The 24,488-nt window shown below is 44.8% G+C and overlaps 1 protein-coding gene across 1 annotated transcript in view; it reads right to left on the reverse strand.

Annotated features, from left to right (window-relative positions):
- Nucleotides 1-1,969: 1,969 nt before the first annotated feature.
- LOC106579993 (voltage-dependent N-type calcium channel subunit alpha-1B) overlaps nucleotides 1,970-24,488 on the reverse strand; it is a 141,616-nt gene continuing 119,097 nt past the window's right edge. The window contains exons 33-49 of the mRNA XM_082966250.1: nucleotides 24,400-24,483; nucleotides 23,307-23,423; nucleotides 23,025-23,090; nucleotides 22,728-22,819; nucleotides 22,328-22,478; nucleotides 18,578-18,705; nucleotides 17,222-17,318; nucleotides 15,376-15,481; nucleotides 14,399-14,506; nucleotides 11,196-11,323; nucleotides 10,652-10,866; nucleotides 10,318-10,453; nucleotides 9,870-9,986; nucleotides 8,247-8,285; nucleotides 7,132-7,333; nucleotides 6,081-6,301; nucleotides 1,970-5,529 (exon numbers count right to left, since the gene is read on the reverse strand). Coding sequence (XP_082822376.1) covers nucleotides 4,957-5,529; nucleotides 6,081-6,301; nucleotides 7,132-7,333; nucleotides 8,247-8,285; nucleotides 9,870-9,986; nucleotides 10,318-10,453; nucleotides 10,652-10,866; nucleotides 11,196-11,323; nucleotides 14,399-14,506; nucleotides 15,376-15,481; nucleotides 17,222-17,318; nucleotides 18,578-18,705; nucleotides 22,328-22,478; nucleotides 22,728-22,819; nucleotides 23,025-23,090; nucleotides 23,307-23,423; nucleotides 24,400-24,483 — 2,580 coding nt within the window. The 3' untranslated portion in view covers nucleotides 1,970-4,956. The remainder of the gene's footprint in view (nucleotides 5,530-6,080; nucleotides 6,302-7,131; nucleotides 7,334-8,246; nucleotides 8,286-9,869; nucleotides 9,987-10,317; nucleotides 10,454-10,651; nucleotides 10,867-11,195; nucleotides 11,324-14,398; nucleotides 14,507-15,375; nucleotides 15,482-17,221; nucleotides 17,319-18,577; nucleotides 18,706-22,327; nucleotides 22,479-22,727; nucleotides 22,820-23,024; nucleotides 23,091-23,306; nucleotides 23,424-24,399; nucleotides 24,484-24,488) is intronic.

A 24,488-nucleotide genomic window follows, 5' to 3' on the forward strand; every position in this document is an offset into this window, starting at 1 on the left:
TCATAGAGCTTTGATATCACGGATGGTCAGTCCTTGCATCCATAGCTCTGTCTATTAATCTGAGTGTCAAGACTCAGGAGAAGACCCAGATGCAGACAGTTTCGAAGTAACAAAAGTTTATTAAGAAAACAGGGGGTTTGGCAAACAACAGGTCAAGGGCAGGCAGAGGTCAGTAGTCTAGAGCAGTTTGAAAAGTATAGAACGGCAGGCATGCTCAGGGTCAGGGCAGGCAGAGGTCAGTAATCCAGGGTGGTGTGGCAAGGTACAGAACGACAGGCAGGCTCAGGACAGGCAGAATGGTCAAATACCAGGAAAGCTAGAAAACAGGAACTACCGACAGAAAGGAGCACGGGAAAAACAGCCGGGAGGCTTGACAAAACAAAACAAACTGGCAACAGACGAACAGAGAACACAGGTATAAATACACTGGGGATAATGGGGAAGATGGGCGACACCTGGAGGGGGTGGAGACAAGCACAAAGACATGTGAAACAGATCAGGATCTGACACTGAGTGTGGTTATATTTCTCCAGGCCCATCCCTCAACTTTTTACCAAAACAGAGGCAGGGCGACAGTTTGTTATTGTTTCATCTGTGGATTAGCCCTTCAAACAGCTGCATATTATCAAGATATCAGTGTTACCAACAAAAAGTAAACAATAGGTCTATTCCATGAGCGCAGAATACATTTTTCAACTCTAATCAATGAGCCCAATCAGTCTTCCATGAAACAAAATCATAAACAACAGAGTAGGGCTGGCTAATGAGTCCTTAGTTTTGGGGTTATGGCAGTTAAGCCACTGTTCCCCGGGCACTGAAGATATGGATGTCGATTAATACATGCTTTGGTAGGAGTGTTAGGTCAGTAACTGAAAGGTTGCTGGATTGAATCCCTGAGCTGACAAAGTAAAAATATGTTGTTCTGCCCCTGAGCAAAGCAGTTAAGCCACTGTTCCCCGGGCGCCGAAGACGTGGATGTTGATTAAGGCAGGCCTCCGAACCTCTCGGTTCGGTTGTCAGAGGGGTTGGGTTAAATGCAGAAGACACATTTCAGTTGAATGCATTCAGTTGTACAACTGACTAGGTATCCCCCTTTCCCTTGATTGTGGTGAAAATGTAGTTGACTAAAACTGACCAACAGCTGCTCCAAGTGGTTGGGTATGGTATTACTGCATGGTGAATATCAATGTCAAAACTGGTGTACAGAAATAGGGGCTACTACTTCATAATGACAATTTTATAACTGTCCACAGAATGTTTAATTCTATCATTGAAAATTGCAGGAGAGATTCTTTCTTCAGACACCTGTTGAGACCATTTGCCAAGACCAAATTAATTTAAAAAGTTTGAAGTCTCACGAGTCACGACAAATAGAAAATTATAGAGAAATGATGGAGAAATAAAATCAACGAAGAAAGGTGTGTGATACATTGATGACCTCGACCTTACCTTTCCTAACGATGTACGAGCCCGTATTCTTTTGAATATCTTCCATAGAGGCTCCATGATAGTAAATAGCCTATGATAAATTCAACAATTTTATGGGAGATAACATAGCCCTTGTTCCGTTTTATACACAACAGCAATGACAACAAAAATAACAAAACTTAATTCATTCGAATATCTATGTTAAGTTGTCAAATTACTTTAATATAATCGCATGATTAAAAATGTACCTTTGTCGGTAAAATGCTGTCTTGTTTTAGGCAGTCTCAAGACAGTAGATGCTTCAACTGTTTCCCGCAACTTGAGCATCACCGGGATGTTCCACCTTGTGTATTTTGGGGAATGTCTCCGCCCACTGTAGGCTGCAGACCAATAACATTGCGCCATTGACAGCCGATTGCACAGCAGACACCTTCACCCATCCTAATACGTCAAACACCTCTCCTATACTATCACTGGACATAAACTGTTCTCTTATTCAATAAACAAATCATTTTGCATCTATTATACATATTGAGGCCTGTTTGTTTCATTTTTTTTTATTATTCAAGGAACTTGGCTTCATACAAAATGTAAATGTAGAAACAACTGCAGAATTCAAAGTCTGGCCAATAAACATAAATCAGGCAACAAAAACTCAGACCCAAATAAGGAATGTTCCAGCTCTGTTGCATGGCTGGAACTATCATCATTGTTCAATACTATTTTTATATAAAGTAATTTTTTCCAACAAACCCCACAGATTATATATATATATATATATATCAAGGATCAATAAAAATGAACAAGAAATGAATACATGGTATCAAAAAAAGTACTACGATTTTTACATGCACATACATTATCAGAACATGCAAACATTATTTTCTCCAGAAAACAGCCACATGTACACTGCAGTTGGTATGCAGAGAGAGAAATTGGAACAGTTCAATGTTTGGCAACCAACTGTGAGAGACTTTGGCGTGGATATGTTTCTTTTGAAATAGTACAGAGGCCGTAGAGATGAAGGAAGAGACTGATAGTATAAGTTTAAGTTTTTACCCACTACGGCAACATGTCAAGGGGAAATAATTGAAGGTACCTGTACAAGAATGTGGATCATTTTTACCATTACAGTTTATTCAATGTTTATGAACACCCTCCTCTGGAGTTATCCCCCTTCTTAGGTGACCTAACATGGAACAGATAACCATTAGTATGACATTGTTTACTTACTTTTTAAGACACAGGTTTTCCTTTCGACATCGTCAATGTGGGTAAATTGTATGCATGCAAATATATAAAGTTGCTGTATTTCTAAATATTCTCTCCATTTCTGCTTCAACTCGTTGTGCCTTATGCATTTTAAAATACATGTTTTATACATGTTTGAAAACTTTTTATAAAGATTTGGTCACAATCATGCTGTAGTATGAATCTGTAGATCTCAGCATGTAAAGCTACAATATGGATGAAGTATATGACCGTAGTGTCCTCTTGTTGCATAGCCCTACTTTCTCTGTCATCAAAACCCTGCTTCTGGGAAATATGCAGTATAGAACCCTGACGAGTGTGCAGACATTGCAACACCTGGCCCCACCTACTGTATCTCCAATACTATCAGTAATTGAGCAACACTTTTGCCTGAGTAGATCATCCCTTAAACAGCATACCTTGCCACATTCCAACACCAATGTAGAATGGAAAAGAACCGAAACTCTTCCAAGCACTAGATCATCCATCCCAGGGAAACACATTTTTTTTAATGATATTGTATTAATATCCATATATATTATCTGAAGCTTTTTAGCAGATGTGAACCATCCCCATCATCGGTTACCATGTCTGGGTAGATAAAACGATCGAAAGTGTGAACCATATTTATGCTATATCTGCTATATCTGACGGGCTAAAACCTTAACATAGAGGGGTCTGAGCCAATGGGGAGACACAGGGGGGTCCAGTGTGCTGGTGCCAGGGGCTCGACTCAGCATATACACTCATTAGGGATCTGCATCTATCTCTGCTTCTCAAGCACATCCATCCAAAAAGTGCGCACTATTTGTTTCTCATCAGATTCCTTATGTTCTATACTAACTCTGCAGTTATAGCGTTGAAACAGAAGGCAATACAGTAGCTTGCGATGCTTTCGCAGTTGACTAACCTCGCCAGGAAAGTAACTATACACTACTACATCTTCGTAACTGTTGTGGACCAGGTTTATGATTTAAACATGCAGTGTTACTCTGATTACGTCTTCCTAACTGGATTGATATGCTACTAATGCAGTTTTCATGTTTGTTAAGTGTTCATACTATGATTTTGCCCCAACTTTCGTCGTCACCACCCAAATTGATGAAATATATTTACCAAAAAGAAAATCATACGTGAAAATGATCAGCAATCATAGGTTAATTAATAGTTTACATTCAAAAGCATTTCTTTTTCTTAAATAAAAGTTGTTGTTTCTCAGATAAGGCTTTCTGTACATCTTGCTCTCCTGCAGAACTCCCAAATAACTACTTAAGTGTTGATGCTTGACAAAAACAGTTGCCTTTGCATCTTTACTACAGTATGTCTAAAAGGATAGGCACTTTGTTTTAAACATCTGAAGCAGACAGTCTGTAAGAAACATTAAACCTGAAATGATGGCAAACTTTAAGCAATTTACATAAACAAAGTTGTTTTTACAAGATACAAAATATGCACACAATGAAAAGAGAACATCTACCATAGTTGTATATAAAACAAATCACATTTCATTTCCTCTCCTCATTTCTCTGAAGTAGTAGTAGTGACATTTGCAACGGTAAACAGTAACAAATCAACAATCACTGTCTGTAATGACAACATCGACCCCTCTATTCTATCAGACTGAATCTTCTGACAGGAAGGGAAAGTCATATAAAGGGCTAGGCTACTGTAAATCCCTTTATATCATGGAATGGTAAGAGTCCCAAAGCAAAGTAGAATAGCTTTTGTGCAGTTTACGTTCAAGTGCCTTTCTTAGGGAAGTTTGAATACATCTCTCGGACTATTTCCTTATCGCGTGTTGTTACAGATGCTAAACAATACGTAGGTATCCCCCTGCTCATCACAGAGTTAGCAAAGAGGCCTGCTGCTCGCCCATCTCTATTGTGTGTAGTTGTAGTAGAGTTTCTTGTCACTATTTGGGTCACTATCAAGACTAGGTAAAACATTTTTTAAGTTGGATGTTCTCTAAATAATTACGTTGGATAAAGAATCAAAGCAAAAGTGCCCTCAATTAAACATGCCACTGTCTTCAGTGCATAAGACAAAGTCGGATCAAACTCAATTACCAACAATTCACCGAATCCACATCCAATTTCATTTTCATCCAGTTCCTAAAAACGGTGCTGCTTTGTTCACATTCAAATGAATCCCAACCCTTCCTTGGCTCTCATTAGCTTTACATACAGCAACAGTGTAAACTAAATCCTTCAAAAAAAGATGATAAAACTCATCACGATTCCTAAAAAAATGCAATAAAAACATCTGTTCAAAGCCATGCTAGCACCATTCATCCTCATCTGCCTCGTGATAGTACCTGGGTGCCCGGGCACCAGAGCCAGACCCCGGGCTGGCGTTGCCAATACCACCAAAGGTGAAGTGGTATCCGTTGGGCACCGCACGGCTCTGCTGGGGTGCCGGAGGCAGGTGGAGGGGCCCCGGCCCCATCTGAGGCAGTGCAGTCCGAGGGGAGCGTGCTCTGGCAGCATAGGGGCTCAGCAGCTCGTCCCGGAGGCTGCAGTACAGACTGCCCTGGCCCTGGGCTTCCCTGTGACTGTAGCCCAGGAAGGGCTCGGAGCTGATGCGGGTGACGGGGGAGGGGATGTGGGAGGAGCCACTGTGCAGCAGGGCGTTGTGCTCAGACAGCCCGCGGCTCAGCCGGCCAGGACTCAGGGTGGGCAGGCCACTGCCACACTGGGCAGACACAAAGTGCACAGGGGAGGAGTTGGCAGTCTTGTAGGCCACCCCGGGGCGGGGGGTCAGGGGGGTCTGGGGGAGCTGCCTGCGTCCACGGCTGGGTGTGCTAGCCCCTGAGGTCATCATCACTGGGCTGCATTTAACCGAACCACTACCCTAGATGAAAATTGGACAAAGCAATTTAAAACAATAAAAACGATGAGGTCATGGTCACCAGAAGGAAGGGAAAGAGACCAACATTGGATGGAGAGTAGAGAGAGGACAGTGGGAGAGAACAGACGACACCACCAAGGAGGACAGGGCAGCAAAAGAAAGGAGAAGAAGACAGACAAAATGGACAGAAAATGGTGAATAAGAGGAAGAAAAGTGGAAAGAGAATTGAAAGGCCATGAGTGGTTGTACTAAAGGCAGAAAGAAGAGAAAGTTGAGTTTCAGCCGAGGCAGAAAGAGAAAGCAGACAGATCCTCATCAAGAGAGTTGCACACAAAATACACTGTGCTGTACTAAATCAGACAGACATATACTTACTGATAATGTGTAGTGTGTGTATTATTCAGATTCTCATTGGGTACTTGATTCCTTCCCATGCTCTGCTCATATCATACCAAGCCTACAGTATACCCTGCCATGTTTTGTCCTGTCATATCCTGCCGTACCCATACTGTGCCCTGCCCTGCCCATATCCTACCCTACCAATGCCCTCCCACCTGCTTGTTGATGCTGGGGTCCTGCACCTCGCTGGGGGAGGTGGCACAGCTGGCGGTGGCAGACTTGGTGGTGTGGCAGTGTTCCCTGCTGCCGTAGCGATCGCAGGAGTAGTACCGCTGCTTCTCCCCCGCCGTCGAGTGGTGCTTCCTCTCATGGGAGCGGCCGCGGTCCTGCACCCTGTCTCTAGACGAGGGCTCTGCAGCCGGGTCTCCTGGTGTACCTTAGTGGGAATACACACCAGGGTTTAGGGTTATGGCCAGGGTTAGGGTTGGTGTTGAGGGTAAGGGCATAACCCTAACCATAATCTTGGCATAATGCTAACTCTAACCCTAGCCCCCCCAAAATGTATCTCTTAAGTCCCAATTCAACCCCTGATTGCACCCAGTCTATACCTCACTCCTAAAGAGAAGATTCTTAAACACTCACAAAGGCCAGATTACTACCACAACAAAGGCTTTTGTCCCCTAAAGTTCTCCTCTCCTCAGCATTGCCCTGCTAAGACAAGAGGTGCCCATATATTAGCAGGTCATTGGGTGTGCATGTCTGTCAGTCCCTTTTATCTTTGTGATAAAGGCCAGCTGCAGAGCTCCATTCTAACACCCAGGCCTGAACGATGCCTCCATGGCGCCCAGAGCGGATCTCAATAGACGAGCCCCAGCTGGCTGGGCTATGGTCTGCTTCTCACTCTCTGACTGGATGGAAGGCAGTAAGGTAGAGATGGCTACAGATTCACACTCTAGTAACACTGGGGGACAGTGAGGTCTTAATGGTTCCAACACCCACATTTTGTGATCAGGGTATTGGTGGTGGGCACTCATATAACATACTTTACATAACAAGACCCCCTTTTACCTCACCGATAAAGTGATCCCTAGTATTGGACATTTAAAACACGATTGGCATTTCTGGCAAAAATAATATTACCATGTGTTTCAAGAATACGATTGAGCACAATCTTTGATGTGTGTGTGTGTGTGTGTGTGTGTGTGTGTGTACTTGTAGTGTGTGTCATTGTGTATGCGTGTCTGTGTGTAGTGTGTGTGCACTAACCAGCGGTGCTTGGCGTCCTGTCGAGTGACCGCTGCTTCTTGTCCCTCTCTCTGCGGTGGTGGCAGCGGTGGTGGTGGTGGTGGTGAGGCCTTTCCTGGATGCTGGGTGTCTCCAGGGTGTAGTCACGCAGGTTGACCTCTTGGGGGCGCTGTGGTGCGTGGGTGGACGCAGAGCGCTTCATCGGGCTGCAGTCAGGAACAGGCTGTGTGGAACCAATGAGGAATAGGGATACATCGCTGCTAAGCTGAGTGAAATGAGACCTGGTATACAGATGTGGATCTCTTCTCTGATCTGTTTTCAAAGTGAACTAGTAATCCAGCTGGGAATTGTAATCATCACTGTGATCAACAAACTGGAATGCTGATTGTAAAATGAGAGCTGAGTGTATGGGATAAAGGAGACATATGCACCTCACCGACTCCATTGTGAAACACCATTTCCACCTAGTGGAGACACATCTGTCCTACAGAGCCTCGCTGCAAAACATACGACTCACATTTTCAATGTCCTCAAAAAATATAGTCACCTAGATAGATTGCTGTTGGTAAAACCATAGACACGGCTACCAATTTCCCTGTCTTAGTTGGTGCTTGAGGATAAGAGCATAAAAGGGGAAACTGAAGTAATGTTTCCACCTATAGCAGCAGACCCTTTCCCTCTACAAAACAGCTTCATCTGATCACTAGTTTACTACTTACCAATTCCATAGGCTTGGTGTCTAAGAGCAGGTTGGAGTGGGCAGATGTGTTTAATGAGTGTTGTTCAGTACCCAGAGAATGATGAAAGGAAAAGCCTCCTCTATGACACCTGGCTAGACCTATGATTTCCAGTTTTACAACGAGCTTAACTCTTATCCTAAAATCACTCGGTATATCTCCCGTATTGTATAGACAGAACAGCAAACATGTGGACTGGGTTCTTAATATACTACCAGGCGTCAAACACTGACCATAACGCACAAGCATTTGCTTGCGGGACCGAGCATTTTACACAACTGCACGGCTAGTTAATACAAAATAGAATTTAGTTTTACACATACTAGTACATTGGGATCAACAAACAAAGTAGACGTGATGCAGGGGGGATACTGAGGGACAGGAGAAAGGGGTACATACGGCCAGCAGGGTCCCCGGGGAGTGGCGTGACTGGCTCCTCTGTCACACAGCGGAGAACAAGGAGGAGGATCATCGGAAGGCATCAAGCCAAAGAGACAGGAGAGAAAATGAGGTGTAGACGGAGAGGGTGACATTGAACAGTTAAGACAAAGAATGGTGGAGAAGTAGCAGGAAAATAACAGTGGTGTTATTACATGCTTATTAAAAAGAAATGATCCCCTTGTAAATATGACATAATTATGATTGAAGGGCCACTGAGGGCATTTGCCTTTCAGTATGCCTTTTTATAGAAAGGGTAAATCGGTTATATCTCATTGTGTTTCAGCACCTGGTAATAAGACAGAATGACCCATTCCAATCAGACAGAACTGGTCTTTATGTCTTGTGATACTCAATGCCCCCATCTCTAGCCTAGATTCCTAGACCATGAATACTAAGATATCCTAGAAAACATATCTGGCTCTTTAGCTTTTGTTCTTGTGAGTCGAGCTTCTGATCTAGCAGAGGGCAAGTGTATGGGCTAGAGCTGCCTCTAGGGAATCAAAAAGGTTTCATCCATATTAAGAGGTGCTGAAACCACTAAATCAACATCTATTGCCTCTTATCATCCGGCACTCCAGTTTAAAGAGATTTGGGCTTAGCTTCTCACTGGGATTCATGTGAGGGTTCATGTCGGCCCTGGGTGTCATATGTCAATACTGCACAAAGAGGATGTTGAGGAGGTGGAGGCAGGCTGGCTGGGAGATTTTACGCCCTGATCCTGTCTGGCATCGCCAGGGAGTGGGAAATGAGGCATTACCCCAAAAAGGGAAAACATTTAATTAAGCGATGGAAAACCAAGCCGGAGAGAGAGTGAAATCCATCAGTCTGTTTCAGGGTAGAGTTCAGACTACGTGCCGTCCCATTTCACTCTAACGATAGCAAGCCATCTCAGAAAGGCCAACTCTAATTGTCTTTGTTGAAGGATTTCCTGCCCTCGTTAGAAAAAGTTAGAAAAAGTAGACAGCAGGTCACGAAGCAATCTCCCTCTCCTCTCATCCCATTTATCCCCCTATTTACATTCTCTATCTTATAGTAACATGATTACTCTCTTCCTCCCTGAACGCATGAGGGATCACCCCTTTCATTTTCTACCCACAACCATTTTGAGCCACTATAATTTTTGTATTTTCTTCTGTTGGCAGCAGAGGAAAAACGATACAGGACAAATAGTTGGCGGTCTTCCAAGCTCTAATCAAATTATTCAGGACTTCTTCTGTGCACTAAAAGTAGGATCAACACACATCTATTCTAATTGGCCTCTGAAAGGAATGCACTTAAATGCAACAATCGATCAACATAAATATCACTCAGGAAATGAGGAGCTGATTATATTTCTTGGGACGAACTGAAGGATAAATTTTTGTTATTTTTCAGCAGTTATAGTGCAGTAATATTGGCTGAAATTGAACCCCTCATAAAGATAGGCACCTGACCATAGTAATCTGCCCGCGGTATATACTGTGGTATAGCCACTGATGTGTAACAAAATGCAACCCTGCTTTCTCCAATAGAGTTTAGTCATGGCATGGTGCATCTGCTATGCTTCACAAATTATGTGTGTGTGTGTTAGGGTGTCTGTACCTGCAGCTCTGCGTTGAGGCGGGGCATGGACACAGCCCTCCCCTGGCTCTCCAGTCCAGACCCAGGACCAGGCACTGTGCTGTCACTGGTGTCCATCTTCCTCATCTCCACTGACTCCTGGAGGATATAACAACACACACACACACACACACACACACACACACACACACACACACACACACACACACACACACACACACACACACACACACACACACACACACACACACACACACACACACACACACACACACACACACACACACACACACACACACACACACACACACACACACACAGAGAGAGATAAGTGCTTGCATACAGATAAGTATATCCAGTCAAGTTAAGTACAAGGAACAGATACATCAGGAGAGAAAATGCAGGTCGCAGGCCCTGATGTTCATGTGTCTGTAATACAGCAGAGGGCAGTCTGGACTGGCTACAGTACCTGGGGAAGGGTTGTGTCTGGGACATCTTCAGACTGGCCCCTTTGGACAGGTCTGTTATTCCTGGGTCTGTGGACCTCTCTAGACTTCTCTGACACCCAGGTGGACGATCCTTTCATGATGCCATCATGGCCTGGCCTGAATTGTTAATCATAAACAAATGTAGACGTTATTGCCATACAATGACTAACCGATTGTAAATGAAAATCGTTTTGTATTATCTTTGATGGTAACGTCACGGCTTTGCCACAAGTCTTTGTCAAAGGCAAAATACAGTTACAATTGTCATAAAAATCGGGATTGTTTGAGACACTCCCCGCATGCTAGTGAACTCACAGTGTGCCTCCGTTGTTGAGCAGGGTGGGGCTGGGTCTAGGTAGGGCCTGAGGCTGGGGCTGAGGAAGTAGTTCACAGGGAGGCTCCATGTTGTTGAGCAGGGTGGGGCTGGGTCTAGGTAGGGCCTGAGGCTGGGGCTGAGGAAGTAGTTCACAGGGAGGCTCCATGTTGTAAGTCAGGGGCAGTATTGGTTTAAACAGAGCCCCCACCTTACCCTGTGGATGAAAGACGGCAAGATGCTCAACATACTGAACATGCACAATATTGATTCAGGTCTCTGCCTCCAGAATATAGTCAATCAAAATTCTGGAAATGTGAGTCATATTGGTTTTGTTAGGAGATGTTTGAAACATTTTGATCCAGGGGTGAAATTTGTGCCTCCTGGGCATCAGCAATAGTGTGTGTGTGTGTGTGTGTGTGTGTGTGTGTGTGTGTGTGTGTGTGTGTGTGTGTGTGTGTGTGTGTGTGTGTGTGTGTGTGTGTGTGTGTGTGTGTGTGTGTGTGTGTGTGTGTGTGTGTGTGTGTGTGTGTGTGTGTGTGATACCTGGGAGCCGGCAGCATTCTGTTGCTGTTGCTGCTGTTGCTGCTCCTTGAGCCTCTTGGCTCGGTTCTGCTTGTAGTAGTCAAAGATCATCAGGGCTGCATACACCTTCCCAACAGTAAGCTCATTGGCTGAGAGAGGTACACAGGGGAGTGGTTGATGAAACCTTCTGACTTATCCATTATCTCATCCATCTGTATTGGTCTCATCCAAACTCTCTGGTGCCAGTTTATCGCTAATACTATTCAGTCAAACCAAAGGTATCACTTGAAACAAAAGAGGGATTTAGCTGTTTGAAGAAAATTGCTGCATGCCAGGCTTGAAAGAAGGAGAGAAGAAGCATCTGTCTAAAATGCCATTGTTCTCAGGTGAGATGCTTAGATCCTGCCACAAGATGTCAGTGGAGACAAAGCAGATGACTGGAATCTTAACTGACGGCCAAGTGAGAGCAAAGGTCCTGCATGTTATGGCAACCTGTGTGTCATCTACAGTTTGGAAGGGGATCAACTCTTACAAGAGCAGCAAGTATATTTTTATTCAATTAGAAGCTGTTAGTATTGTCTTGCTAGGGCAATTGAATTTGTTCTTTCTTTTACCTAGTAGCCTAGTTAATCACTGTGGTTTGAACTGTCTGATTGCTCAGTAGTTGTGACTGTCGATGTGGACTTTCGTTTCTGGCCTATTTGTGTAAGAGTCCTGCTAAGTTGTGGGCGTGTTATATTGTAGGGAGTGCATTCTTGACCGCTGCTAAGCAATCAACAATCAAACCGAGTTGTTCTGCGGAGTTATTCGAGGAAGGCTCCACACCACTCTCTCAGTTGTGTATCTTACCTAGTTATTTTCTGATGATCTCATTTTACTATTTTATAGCTTAGCCAAGTATGTGTGTGTTTCCCATCCCAGGTAACTCCTCCCCCTGTAGGTTTTACAGACGCTCCCAACTCCATAGCTGCAACCCATCTAATTTAATGTATCCTGTGTGCACAACCCATGTGGAGTTCCTAGGCTCCGGCAGCTTTTGAATCTGCCGATCTGCAGTCAATAAGGCTGAGTTCATCTGGCTGGTTGAGAGAATGCCAAGAGTGTGCAAAGCTGTCATCAAGGCAAAGGGTGGCTACTTTGAAGAATCTCAATTATAAAATAAATTTAGATTTGTTTAACACTTTTTTGGTCACTACATGATTCCATATGTGTTATTTCATTGTTTTGATGTCTTCACTATCATTCTACAATGTAGAAAATAGTCTTAATAAAGAAAAACAATTGAATGAGTAGATGTTCTAAAACTTTTGACCCGTAATGTATGTTCCCCTTCAGTCCCTACACTTTTTGGCCCTGACAGAGACATGGATTTCCCCAGAGACCACTGCTACTCCAGGTGCTCTTTCGTCATTTGACTATATGTTCTCTCATAGTCCGAGAGCATCTGGTCGTCGCAGTGGTGGCACACTAGTCATTTCTCCTAAGTGGAGATTTTCTCTTCTCTCCTCTCTCACCTGTTGATCTCCTCATTTGAATTCCATGCTGTCACTGCTCCACTCAAGCTTAACATTGTTGTCATCTATCACCCACCAGGTGCCCTTGGAGAGTTCCTCAATGAGCTTGACACCTTGATAAGTACATGTCCTGAGGATGGCTCACCACTCATCATACTGGGCGACTTTAACCTTCAGCTTCAGTAAATTTCTTTCCACTCCTTTTCTCTTTTGACCTCACCCTTTCCCAGTCACATCCCACTCACAAGGCCGGCAATATGCATGACCTCATCTTCACTAGAGGCTGTTCGCCTACTAATCTCACTGCAACCCCCCTTCATGTCTCTAATCACTACTTTGTTTCCTTTTCTCTCCATCTCTCCTCCAACCCCACAGACTCAGCCCCTACCCAGATGGTCATGCGCTTCTCTCTTCCTTATGCTAAATCATTCTCCCTCCTGTCACCTGACTCTGCATCTTCGACCCTACTCTCCTTCCCTATCTGCATACTTTGACTCTCACTGTCCCCTTTCCTCCCAGCCGGCCCTACCTTTCTCTCCTGCTTCATGGCTGAGTGACTCACTGCATGCTAACAGAACAGGGCTACGAGCATCTGAGCAGAAATTGAGGAAAACTAAACTTCTGGAGGACCTATCATCCTTCCACTCCCTCTTATCTACCTTTTCTTCCTCTGTATCCGCTGCTAAAGCTGCCTTCTATCACTCTAAATGTCAAGCTTCTGCCTCCAACCCTAGGAAACTATTTCTTCTTCATCCTTAATCCTCATCCCCTCCCTCCTCCCTCTCTGCAGATTACTTTGTCAACCACTTTGAAAAAAGGTTGAAGACATCTGCTCCTCTTTCACTCAGCCTACTGAGTCCACTGTTCCCACTCAAACAGAACTACCCTATGCCTTGACATCTTTCTCCCCTCTCTCCATATTAATCCCCACCACCTCAAACTCAACTTCAACAAAACGGAACTGCTCTTCCTCCCGGGAAAGGCCTGCCCACTCCAAGACCTCTCCAGGGGTATCCCCCTCCCAGAGTGCAAAGAACCTTGGCATGACCCTGGATAACACCCTGTCATTCTCTGCACACATCAAAGCAGTGACTCTCTCCTGCAGATTCATGCTCTGCAACATTGGTAGCGTACAACCTGTCCTCACACAAGAAGCGGCGCTGGTCCTAATCCAGGGACTTGCCTACGGAGCAGCAAGGGGAACTGCACCTCCTTACCTTCAGGCTATGCTCAAACCCTACATCCCAACCCAAGCACATTCCACCCCTTCTGGTCTCTTGGCCCTCCCACCCCTACTCAGCCCAGCCAAAGCTCTTCTCTGTCCTGACACCCCAATGGAGGAAAAAGCCTCTCCCTAAAGTCAGGACCTGCCCATCTTCCGAAAACATCTGAAACCCTACCTCTTTGAAGAGTATCATAAATAACTCTCACAGGAAAATGCACTTGATTCGATTGTGACGTGTTGTTAGCTCATCTAGCTATCTTAAGATGAATGCACTAATTGTAAGTCGGTCTGGATAAGAGTGTCTGCTAAATTACTACAAATATATATTTTTTAATGTTGTTTCAGAGTGAGGAGTCTGGGGCTTGCCACTTTAAGATGTGGCGTAAACAGAATCCCACACAGTCCTGGTATCCTTCTTGTAAAGATTAAATATATCAGTGACATGAAGCAAGGATCAGAGAGGACTATCATGCAGAGGTGCTTACGTTTGTGTGGTGTAACCAACAGATCCATAGTCTTCTGTGAAAGGCTTGGCCAAACTGTAGAGAGCTCTTTCTTCAGTTCAGCATCAGAAAGACGCTGGGCAACCATCCCTAAGGAGAAGATCACAAGAGAAAATATAATATTCTAGCACCAAATACACACAATTATCTAATGTCAGTATAGCAACAAATGAGAAAGACAGAAAAGTAAACATGAGTTTGCAGAGTCATTGTGGAGGTGAACCAGAGAGAGAATAACTTATTGAAAGCGGCAGTGAGCAGTGAAGCTAGAGAAAAGCATATTGTACTGTGATGTCATTCAACTACGCAGTTCAGGCCCTAAACACAAAACCCACCACAGAGCAGCCTAATGAGACCAAATGGGACCCATATCTACTAATGCAAACCTTCTGTAAGCAACAAACAAGCAGCATATGTCCCTGCTGCGCATCCAGGGGACATCACAACATCTGTCTGTCTGTCTGTCTGTCTGTCTGTCTGTCTGTCTGTCTGTCTGTCTGTCTGTCTGTCTGTCTGTCTGTCTGTCTGTCTGTCTGTCTGTCTGTCTGTCTGTCTGTCTGTCTGTCTATCTGTCTGTCTATCTGTCTGTCTGTCTAGGAGGACAACATGTGATGGATGGCTAAATCTAATATTTACAACTAGTGTTTGTTGCTTTTGCTTGAGTCATCAAGTTGGCCTCATGATAGGTATGCACCTAGCCTATCATGTATCACACAGGGGTGGAGAGGGGACAGAGTGGGGGAAGGGAGGGGACAGGGTAGGGGTAGAGGGGACAGGGTAGGGGGGGAGAGGGGACAGGGTAGGGGGGAGAGGGGACAGGGTAGGGGAGAAAGGGGACAGGGTATGGGGAGAGGGGATAGGGTAAGGGGGGAGAGGGGACAGGGTAGGGGGGAGAGGGGACAGGGAAGGGGGACATGGGAGGGGGCAGAGGATAGGGAGAGAGAGAAGGGCGGTCTCACCTGAAGACAGTTTGATCTCCAGGGCCGTGCGGATCAGGGCCATGAGAGTGGAGGTAAAGTGGACTGTGTTGTCATCAGCGATGGGCATGTTCATCTTGACTAGCCGCTGGAGAGAATGTGTGGACGGAGGAGGAGGTTAGAAACACACTTCTACTGTTAACACTTCATCCAGACCATCAGCCAATCAGGAGAAACCAGTCTGTGTGCTGCTGGTAATATTCACAGAGGCCCCTACAGCACACAAAAAGCTTTCTCAACGAGTACAAAGAGGAGACAAACTAAACATTCACATTCACTGCTATTGGCTACAGTATGCACTATGCTGCAAGTCAAAGTGCACCGGTGCAAGACTGACATTGATCGAAATAAAAGTGAGAAAGGGCATGTACGCATAACCATGGAAGTGCCTCAAAGATCTCAGGAGCTCCACTCTGTGGTTGCTATACCAACAATCAAACTGAGGTAAAAAGTATTATGCTGCTCAAGTCATAAACATCTTGAGAACCAATGCCTAGCATCTACAGAAAAAGCATGTGCCACACACAGTCCATTCCAAATAACCTGAACTGCTAATCAAAGAGATGAAATCTACACCACTATATGCATACAGAGAACTATGTTTGATGTTTAAGCTATTGTGGTAGAGTTGAGCTCCCCTGAACACAAAAAGCATTCACCTACTATCAGTTGCAGTGCAAAAGTACGACAGAAGTCAGAATGAGAGAGGAGAGGAGGGGAGGGATGAGACACACACATACATGTGTACACAAATCCATAGAGAGAAAGTAGAGATGAAAGACAGGATGAGAGAGAATGAAAGATAGAAAGACAGAGAGTAAAGCACACATATTTCTCACACAGGAAAGCAACAGAAGCAACACACACTGGCCCACAAAACGAAAAACCCCTAGTGGGTAAACTCAGGGGATAGACTGAGATAAGGTAAGGGAGAGCAATACTAAACCCCTTTCCTATAAAACAGATTGATTGATACAGGATTTAAATCTGGGGACAGTCCTGGATTGGTCGAATATGTATGTATTGTAGAGTTAAATCGAAATATTCTTCCATTAATTAATCTGCGCATGCCTGCTGTGTTGGATGTATTAAAGGACAATTCCACCACTTTTCAACATCATAATCACCATCTCCAGCACCATACCAGTTCTACATATGTGAAAACGGCGCGTTTCTATGATCTGTGGTTAAAAAGATAAGAAGAAAGTTCCCAAAAAACTGTAATTTTCTAAACTTGTAACAAGTTTCTAGCCAGAGGGAGGGTATTTTCTTCCTCCCCATGTCACCGCAAATCACAGTGTTTGAAAATCACTATTTTTAAAATGTTTTAAACTTTTGATGATGTCTTCGGGTATAACATTTTAACTTTATATTTTTTTCTACAGAAAGTAGAAATGTGACGTTTTCACATATGTAGACAGTGGTATTGTGCTGGAGATAATAAAATGAGGTTGGAAAGTGGTGGTTGCCCTTTCAATTACAGAGACTGGATTATATGAAAACCTATTATGTATTTATTATCCCAATGGAATTTGACACCCACTACCGTAAATGTTACTAAATACTTAGTAACATGTTTTCACATAGTGGGGATACCGTATGCGTCTCATGGTCTATCTCGTCGCCTTTAGTGGCCATCACCTCACAGGCTGAGCTTGCTCCAAATAAAGTAGCTATGCCCAAAGAAAGAAGGGGAGGGAAGTGGCTACACCAAAGAGATCAGAGCGTTAGCAAAACAAACTAAAGAAACAAGGGAACACTGCAGAGCACAGAGATTGGCTGGAGGTCAAGCCAATGGGAAGACAGGTCGAGCAGAGGGAGTGGCTACCTTGTAGGCGACTCTTGGCGGACATTTCTTTCCCAAACCTAAGGGTGGGGACATGTGGAGGAGCATCTGATACATATCAAGGTACTTGATACGGCCACTTCACAGAGTAGGAAACAAAAAGCCAAATAAAGAAGGATGGAAAGTTAGAGGAGGAAAGGAACAAAATTAGTTTTTTTTAAGAAACCAAAATGAATAGGAAAAAACAAAAACAGAAATCTGTGTTATTTAGATTTCCAGTAGCGACATGGAGATGGATGCCATCTTTGGCCACGGTGGGCCAGGGATGCATCGGTGCGGTGGTGAACTCAGCTCAGGAGGAAGTGAGCTGCTCAGATCCCTGAGGGGAGACATGGGATGGAAGAGTGAGTCTGGAAGAGTGAGAAGAAGAACACACAGGATGCTGATGGGGAGAGAATGACAGCATTGTACATACTGTGGATGACGGCTTCTGCATGCTGAGAGACATCCAGGGGGGGTTCACCAGAAGTACGGAAACAAAGGTTTCAATGCCAGACTTGTTTTAATCTTAATTAATTAAAGCCCTCCTTTCTCTTTACAACGTTTACGTCTAGGATCCTAAAAACACATTACAGTACGTAAAGACGTTGATCCGATTCAGATGTGTTCATGATCGGAATCAATTTAGGACTAAACATCCAAACGTAATGTTTAATCTAACTGTACATAGATAGGAGATGGAACAGGTACAAACCAGAATGTGTTCACTGCATACCTCGACACATCATATAGAAAGTAAGCATTACATAGGGATTCCAATGTCAGGTAGAGTTGGGGTTTAACATGGCTTTGAAAGCTTTGTTTCCAGTCTGGCATCATTAACCAAAGCCAGTCAGTCTGGAAGGGCGGGTGCTAGTGTGTAGGCGAGTCATTGGTGCACAGCCATTCACTTAAGTTTCTTGGCATAGGAACACAAAGCACCCTAGTGGAGGAAATGTTCTGGGGTTGCTAACCTTGTACGCTACCCTATTAGGGCAGTTCTTCCCTAAGCCAAGAGGGGGCGAGATAATTCGTAACAAGTTGTACATATCGTTATAGCGAATCCGTCCGCTGCAAAAAGAACAAGCAGATATAAAACAACAACTTCAGGACAGCTTCAAGAGAACAATGATCATCAGAGGGCTGACAGGGTACTAGGAGGTATGCTACCATACCATACCCTCTACATGACACTACATGGAGGATTGTCAGCAAGTCACAAAGTATCAGGCAGGGATTAGGCAGTCCCCTCCATACTAGCAGCTGTAATACTAGATATCTCTCTGACTGGGCACAGAGGCACAGTAGGAGCACCAGCCAGCCAGATGGCTGAAGGGAGGGAGGGAGAGGGACACATACCAGGCAGCAGGGTCGTACTCAGCCCAAACACGGATGAACTCATCCAGATGATGAGGCCCCAGTATAGACGAGTCTCGAGTCAGGTACTCAAAGTTATCCATGATGACAGCCACAAACAGATTGAGCATCTGGAAGATACATTTCACAAGGATTTATGGGAATAGACACAGTATGCTGGCACAACACTAACTACTAATCCTACGTTTCAAATCAAATCAAACTTTATTTGTCACATGCACCAAATATAAGTGTAGACCTTACCATGAAATGCTTACTTACAAGGCCTTAACCAACAGTGCAGTTCAACAAGAGTTAAGAAAATATTTACCAAATAAACTAAAGTAAAAAATTATAAAAAAGTAACACAATAAAATAACAATAACGAGGCTATATACAGGGGGTCTGTGTGCGGGGGTACAGGTTAGTTGAGGTAATTTGTACATATAGATAGGGATGACTATGCATCGATAATAAACAGTGAGTAGCAGCAGTGTACAAAACAAATGGGGGGGGGGGGGGGTCAATGTAAATAGTCCGGTGGCCATTTGATTAATTGTTCAGCAGTCTTATGGCTTGGGGGTAGAAGCTGTTAAGGAGCCTTTTGGTCCTAGACTTGGCGCTCCGGTACCGCTTGCCGTGCAGTAGCAGAGAAAACAGTCTATGACTTGTGTGACTGGAGTCTCTGACAATTTTATGGGCTGTCCTCTGACACCGCCTATTATATAGGTCCTGGATGGCAGGAAGCTTGGCCCCAGTGATGTACTGGACCGTACGCACTACCCTATGTAGCGCCTTATGGTCAGATGCCGAGCAGTTGCCATACCAGGTGGTGATGCAACCGGTCAGGATGCTCTTGATGGTGCAGCTGTAGAACTTTTTGAGGATCTGGGGACCCATGCCAAATCTTTTCAGTCTCCTTTTCAGTCTCGCCATCTTCACGACTGTCTTGGTGTGTTTGGACCATGATAGTTCGTTGGTGATGTGGACATCAAGGAATGTGAAACTCTTGACCCGCTCAACTACAGCCCCGTCGATCTTAATGGGGGCCTGTTCGGGCCACGATCAGCTCCTTTGTCTTGCTCACATTGAGGGAGAGGTTGTTGTCCTGGCACCACACTACCAGTTCTCTGACCTCCTCCCTATAGGCTGTAGCATCGTTGTCGGTGATCAGGCCTACCACTGTTGTGTCGTCAGTAAACTTAATGATGGTGTTGGAGTCATGTTTGGCCACGCAGTCGTGGGTGAACAGGGAGTACAGGAGGGGACTAAGTACACACCCCTAAGGGGCCCCAGTGTTGAGGATCAGCGTGGCAGAAGTGTTGTGCTTACTCTTACCACCTAGGAGGCGGCCCTTCAGGAAGTCCAGGATCCAGTTGCAGAGGGAGGTGTTTAGTCCGAGGGTCCTTAGCTTAGTGATGAGCTTCGTGGGCACTATGGTGTTGAAAGCTGAGCTGTAGTCAATGAACAGCATTCTCACATAGGTGTTCCTTTTGTCCAGGTGGGAAAGGGCAGTGTGGAGTGGTATTGAGATTTCATCATCTGTGGATCTGTTGGGGCGGTATGCAAATTGGAGTGGGTCTAGGGCAGGCCTGGGCAATTCCAGTCCTCGGGGGCCTGATTGGTGTCACACTTTTCACCCATCCTTTGCAAACACACCTGATTTAAACTAACTGCATTGTTAACTGAAGATCATGATTAGTTGATTATTGGAGTCAGGTGTGTTAGCTGGGGCAAAAGTGTGACACCAATCAGGCCCCCAGGACTGGAGTTGCCCAGGTCTGGTCTAGGGTATCCAGGAGGATGCTGTTGATGTGAGCCACGACCAGCCTTTCAAAGCACTTCATGGTTACCGATGTGAGTGCTATGGGGCGGTAATCATTTAGGCAGGTTGCCTTTGCTTCCTTGGGCACAGGGACTATGGTGGTCTGCTTGAAGCATGTAGGTATTACAGACTTGTTCAGGGAGAGGTTGAAAATGTCAGTGAAGACACTTGCCAGTTGGTCCGCGCATGCTTTGAGTACACATCCTGGTTTTCCGTCTGGCCCCGCAGCTTTGTGAATGTTGACCTGTTTAAAGGTCTTGCTCACATTGGCTACCGAGAGCATTATCACAGTCATCCAGAACAGCTGGTGCTCTTGTGCATGCTTCAGTGTTGCTTGCCTCGAAGCGAGCATAAAAAGGCATTTATCTCATCTGGTAGCCTCACGTCAACGGGCAGCTCATGTCTGGGTTTCCCTTTGTAGTCCGTAATAGTTTTCAAGCCCTGCCACATCCGAAGAGCGTCAGAGCCGGTGTAGTAGGATTCAATCTTAATACTGTATTGATTGATGGTTCGTCTGAGGGCATAGTAGGATTTCTTATAAGCGTCTGGATTAGTGTCCTGCTCCTTGAAAGTGGCAGCTCTAACCTTTAGCTCATTGCGGATGTTGCCTGTAATCCATGGCTTCTGGTTGGAATATGTACGTACCGTCACTGTTGGGACGACGTCGTCGATGCACTTGTTGATGAAGGCGATGACTGAGGTGGTATACTCCTCAATGCTATTGGATGAATCCCGGAACATATTCCAGTCTGTGCTAGCAAAACAGTCTTGTAGCGTAGCATCCGCGTCATCTGACCACTTCTATATTGAGCGAGTCACTGGTGCTTCCTGCTTTAGTTTTTGCTCGTAAGCAGGAATCAGAAGGATAGAATTATGGTCACATTTGCCAAATGTAGGGTGGGGGAGAGCTTTGTATGCATCTCTGTGTGTGGAGTAAAGGTGGTCTATAGTTTTCTTTCTCCTCTGGTTGCACATGTGACATGCTGGTAAAAATGTGGTAAAACTGATTTAAGTTTGCCTGCATTAAAGTCCCAGGCCACTAGGAGCATCGCTTCTGGATGAGCATTTTCTTGTTTGCTTATGGCCTTATAGAGTTGGTTGAGTGCGGTCTTAGTGCCAGCATCGGTCTGTGGTGGTAAATAGACGGCTACGAATAATATAGATGAGAACTCTCTAAGTAGATAGTGTGGTCTACAGCTTATCATAAGGTACTCTACCTCAGGCGAGCAATACCTCGAGACTTCTTTAATATTAGACATTGCGCACCAGCTGTTATTGACACACCACCACCCCTCGTCTTACCAGACGTAGCTTCTCTGTTCTACCGGTGCATGGAAAATCCCGCCAGCTCTATCTTATCCGTGTCGTCGTTCAGCCACTACTCGGTGAAACATTAGATATTACAGTTTTTAATGTCCCGTTGGTAGGATAATCTTAATTGTAGGTCATCAATTTTATTTTATAATGATTGCACGTTAGCCAGTAGAACGGATGGCAGTGGGAGTTTACTCGCTCGCCTACGGATTCTCAGAAGGCAGCCCGAACTGCGCCCCCTTTTCCTCCGTCTTTTCTTCACGCAAATGACAGGGATTTGGGCCTGTTCCCGGGAAAGCAGTATATCCTTCTCGTCAGACTCGTTAAAGAAAAAAGCTTCTTCCAGTTCGAGGTGAATAATCGCTGATCTGATGTCCAGAAGTTATTTTTGGTCATAAGAGACGGTAGCAGCAACATTATGTACAAAATAAGTTAAAAAACAAGTTAAAAAATAAGTTAAAAAACAAACAATGCAAAAAAGGAGCATGTAAAACGTCAGCCATCCTCTTCGCCATCTTATTCAGATCATTGTCTAATGTTAACATCCCTTATTACTGCACATCAGCAGAACATCAATACAGTTACAGTGTATGTTGGATGACATCAGTACTAACCAGGAAAGAGCAGAGGAAGATGAAAGAGACAAAGTAGAAGTAGGCGAAGTCGCTGCCACACTCCTTCCCCAGGTTGCCTGACCTCTCATCACAGGCTCTGTGACTCAAACACGACAGCATGATCTCATGCCACGCCTCCCCTGTGGCACTCCTGGAAAACAAGGGCGGACAGACGGACAGAAATACCTTTTGAGATTACAATGAACACCTCTAACCAAGTTATTGTGGAAGATGGTCACAGTGTACAACTCGGGCGACGTACGATGTTGCTAGCTAAATACAACCCCTGGCTTACAGAGATACAGGAGAGGTAGGGGAATGGAGAGGGAGAGGGCAATTGTAATAATGTTGGTGCTCCCCAAAGCAGAGGAAGGAGTGACTAAGGAAAAGGTGTATTTACCTGAACAGCAGCATGAGGGCCTGAAGAAAAGTGCGGAAGTTGTTGTGGTGAGTGATGGCTGTGTCCTCGTTGAGCTCAATGTTTCCAAACACCTGGTATAGCAAGGGATTGATTATACCCACAGATCATGCCAGTTTCTGCCTTACACTGCATAAATACTTTCTTATTCAATAAAAAACTAAATTTCACACCATTTTAGTCTGTAGGCGTGTATAAACCAATTATTTTGAGGGAACATTTTCAAGGAAGTCCAGGAAGGAAATGTTAATATTTGGAAAGAATGGAAGCAGCACTCACCTGCATACCAATGATGGCATAGATGAAGAACAGCATCGCTATCAGAAGGCAAACATAGGGCAGGGCCTGGAAGGACAAGAACATTGTTCAGCAAAGTGCTTGAAATACAAGTAATGTATACAGTGTACTGTGTGTGTGTGTGTGTGTGTGTGTGTGTGTGTGTGTGTGTGTGTGTGTGTGTGTGTGTGTGTGTGTGTGTGTGTGTGTGTGTGTGTGCGTGCGTGCGTGCGTGCGTGCGTGCGTGCGTGCGTGCGTGCGTGCGTGCGTGCGTGCGTGTGTTACCTTGAAGGACTGGACGAAGGTCCACAGCAGGATACGGATGGTGTATCCCTGCCTCAGCAGCTTGATGAGACGAGCTGCTCTGAACAGCCTCAGAAAACTCAGATTCAAAAGCCGGTCCTACAGGACCAGAGACAAGAGCACAGTCAACATTACACCCTGTTCACAGGAGACAATCAAAATATGACCACATATGACAATGATGCAGACAAAACGACATGATTGTATTTGGCTGGTCCTGGTTCAGCTTGCTAAAGGAGGCCAAAAAATACATACATACAGACCAGTTCACACAGTGCTGTAGCTTGTGTAAAGAAGGGAATGAGAAAGAGCGATGAGACAGGAAGGGTAGTCACTCACCGTTGTCTATAAGAGCAGTTGTTTAACCGTAGCAGATGGTGGGCACATCAGTGAATACATTAAACAAGAGGACAATGCAGAGAGAGGGACAGGGAGAGGGAGATGGACAGGGACAGGGAGAGGGACAGGGAGAGGGAGGAACAAGGAAAAGTAAGAAAAATAGAAACAGTACAGAAAGCCGGTAAAAGCTCAGAACACACACTTAAATCAGTCAAAGCATTGGACAATGATACAGACATCTGGACAGATACTGTTGGATACTGGACAGATACTGTATCAATATGAGTATAGAACGTTAATAAACAACTACTTCTGGACATGAGAGAAACATGTTGAGTGATTCATATAGAAGTGCTCAGGTGACAATAATGACACTAACACACACACACACACAAACTGTTGCACTCAGCTGGACTCTGAATTGCCTCACGTTATCAGATCCCATATCAGACATCAGTGATGAATCAATAGTGTTAACATGCAGCTCTGTTCACAAACTTTCTCTCTCCCCCTCTTTGTCTCTGCTATCAGTCCTGGACTGGAGCCAAGACATCTTTGCTGAGATGGCTATTTAGCCTGTGTACAGGGCAGGCCCACATTGTAGAAACAAACCGTCTACACAGGCTTAGGTCTCTGCGTGTCTATCATACTATTCTGCCTCATTAGCAAGTAGTGTAATGTATATAGAGGAGAGTGGAAGAAACACGGTTTGTGCTGCGCTGGACTCTTAACTTACATTGATTTCTGTGACCACAATGTCAGTTATACTTCCCAGCACTGTCACAAAGTCAAACACGTTCCAGGCATCCTTCAGGTAATTCTGGA

The sequence above is a fragment of the Salmo salar genome, chromosome 20 (assembly GCF_965601325.2).
Source record: "Salmo salar chromosome 20, fSalSal1, whole genome shotgun sequence".
NCBI classification, from domain to species: Eukaryota; Metazoa; Chordata; class Actinopteri; order Salmoniformes; family Salmonidae; genus Salmo; species Salmo salar.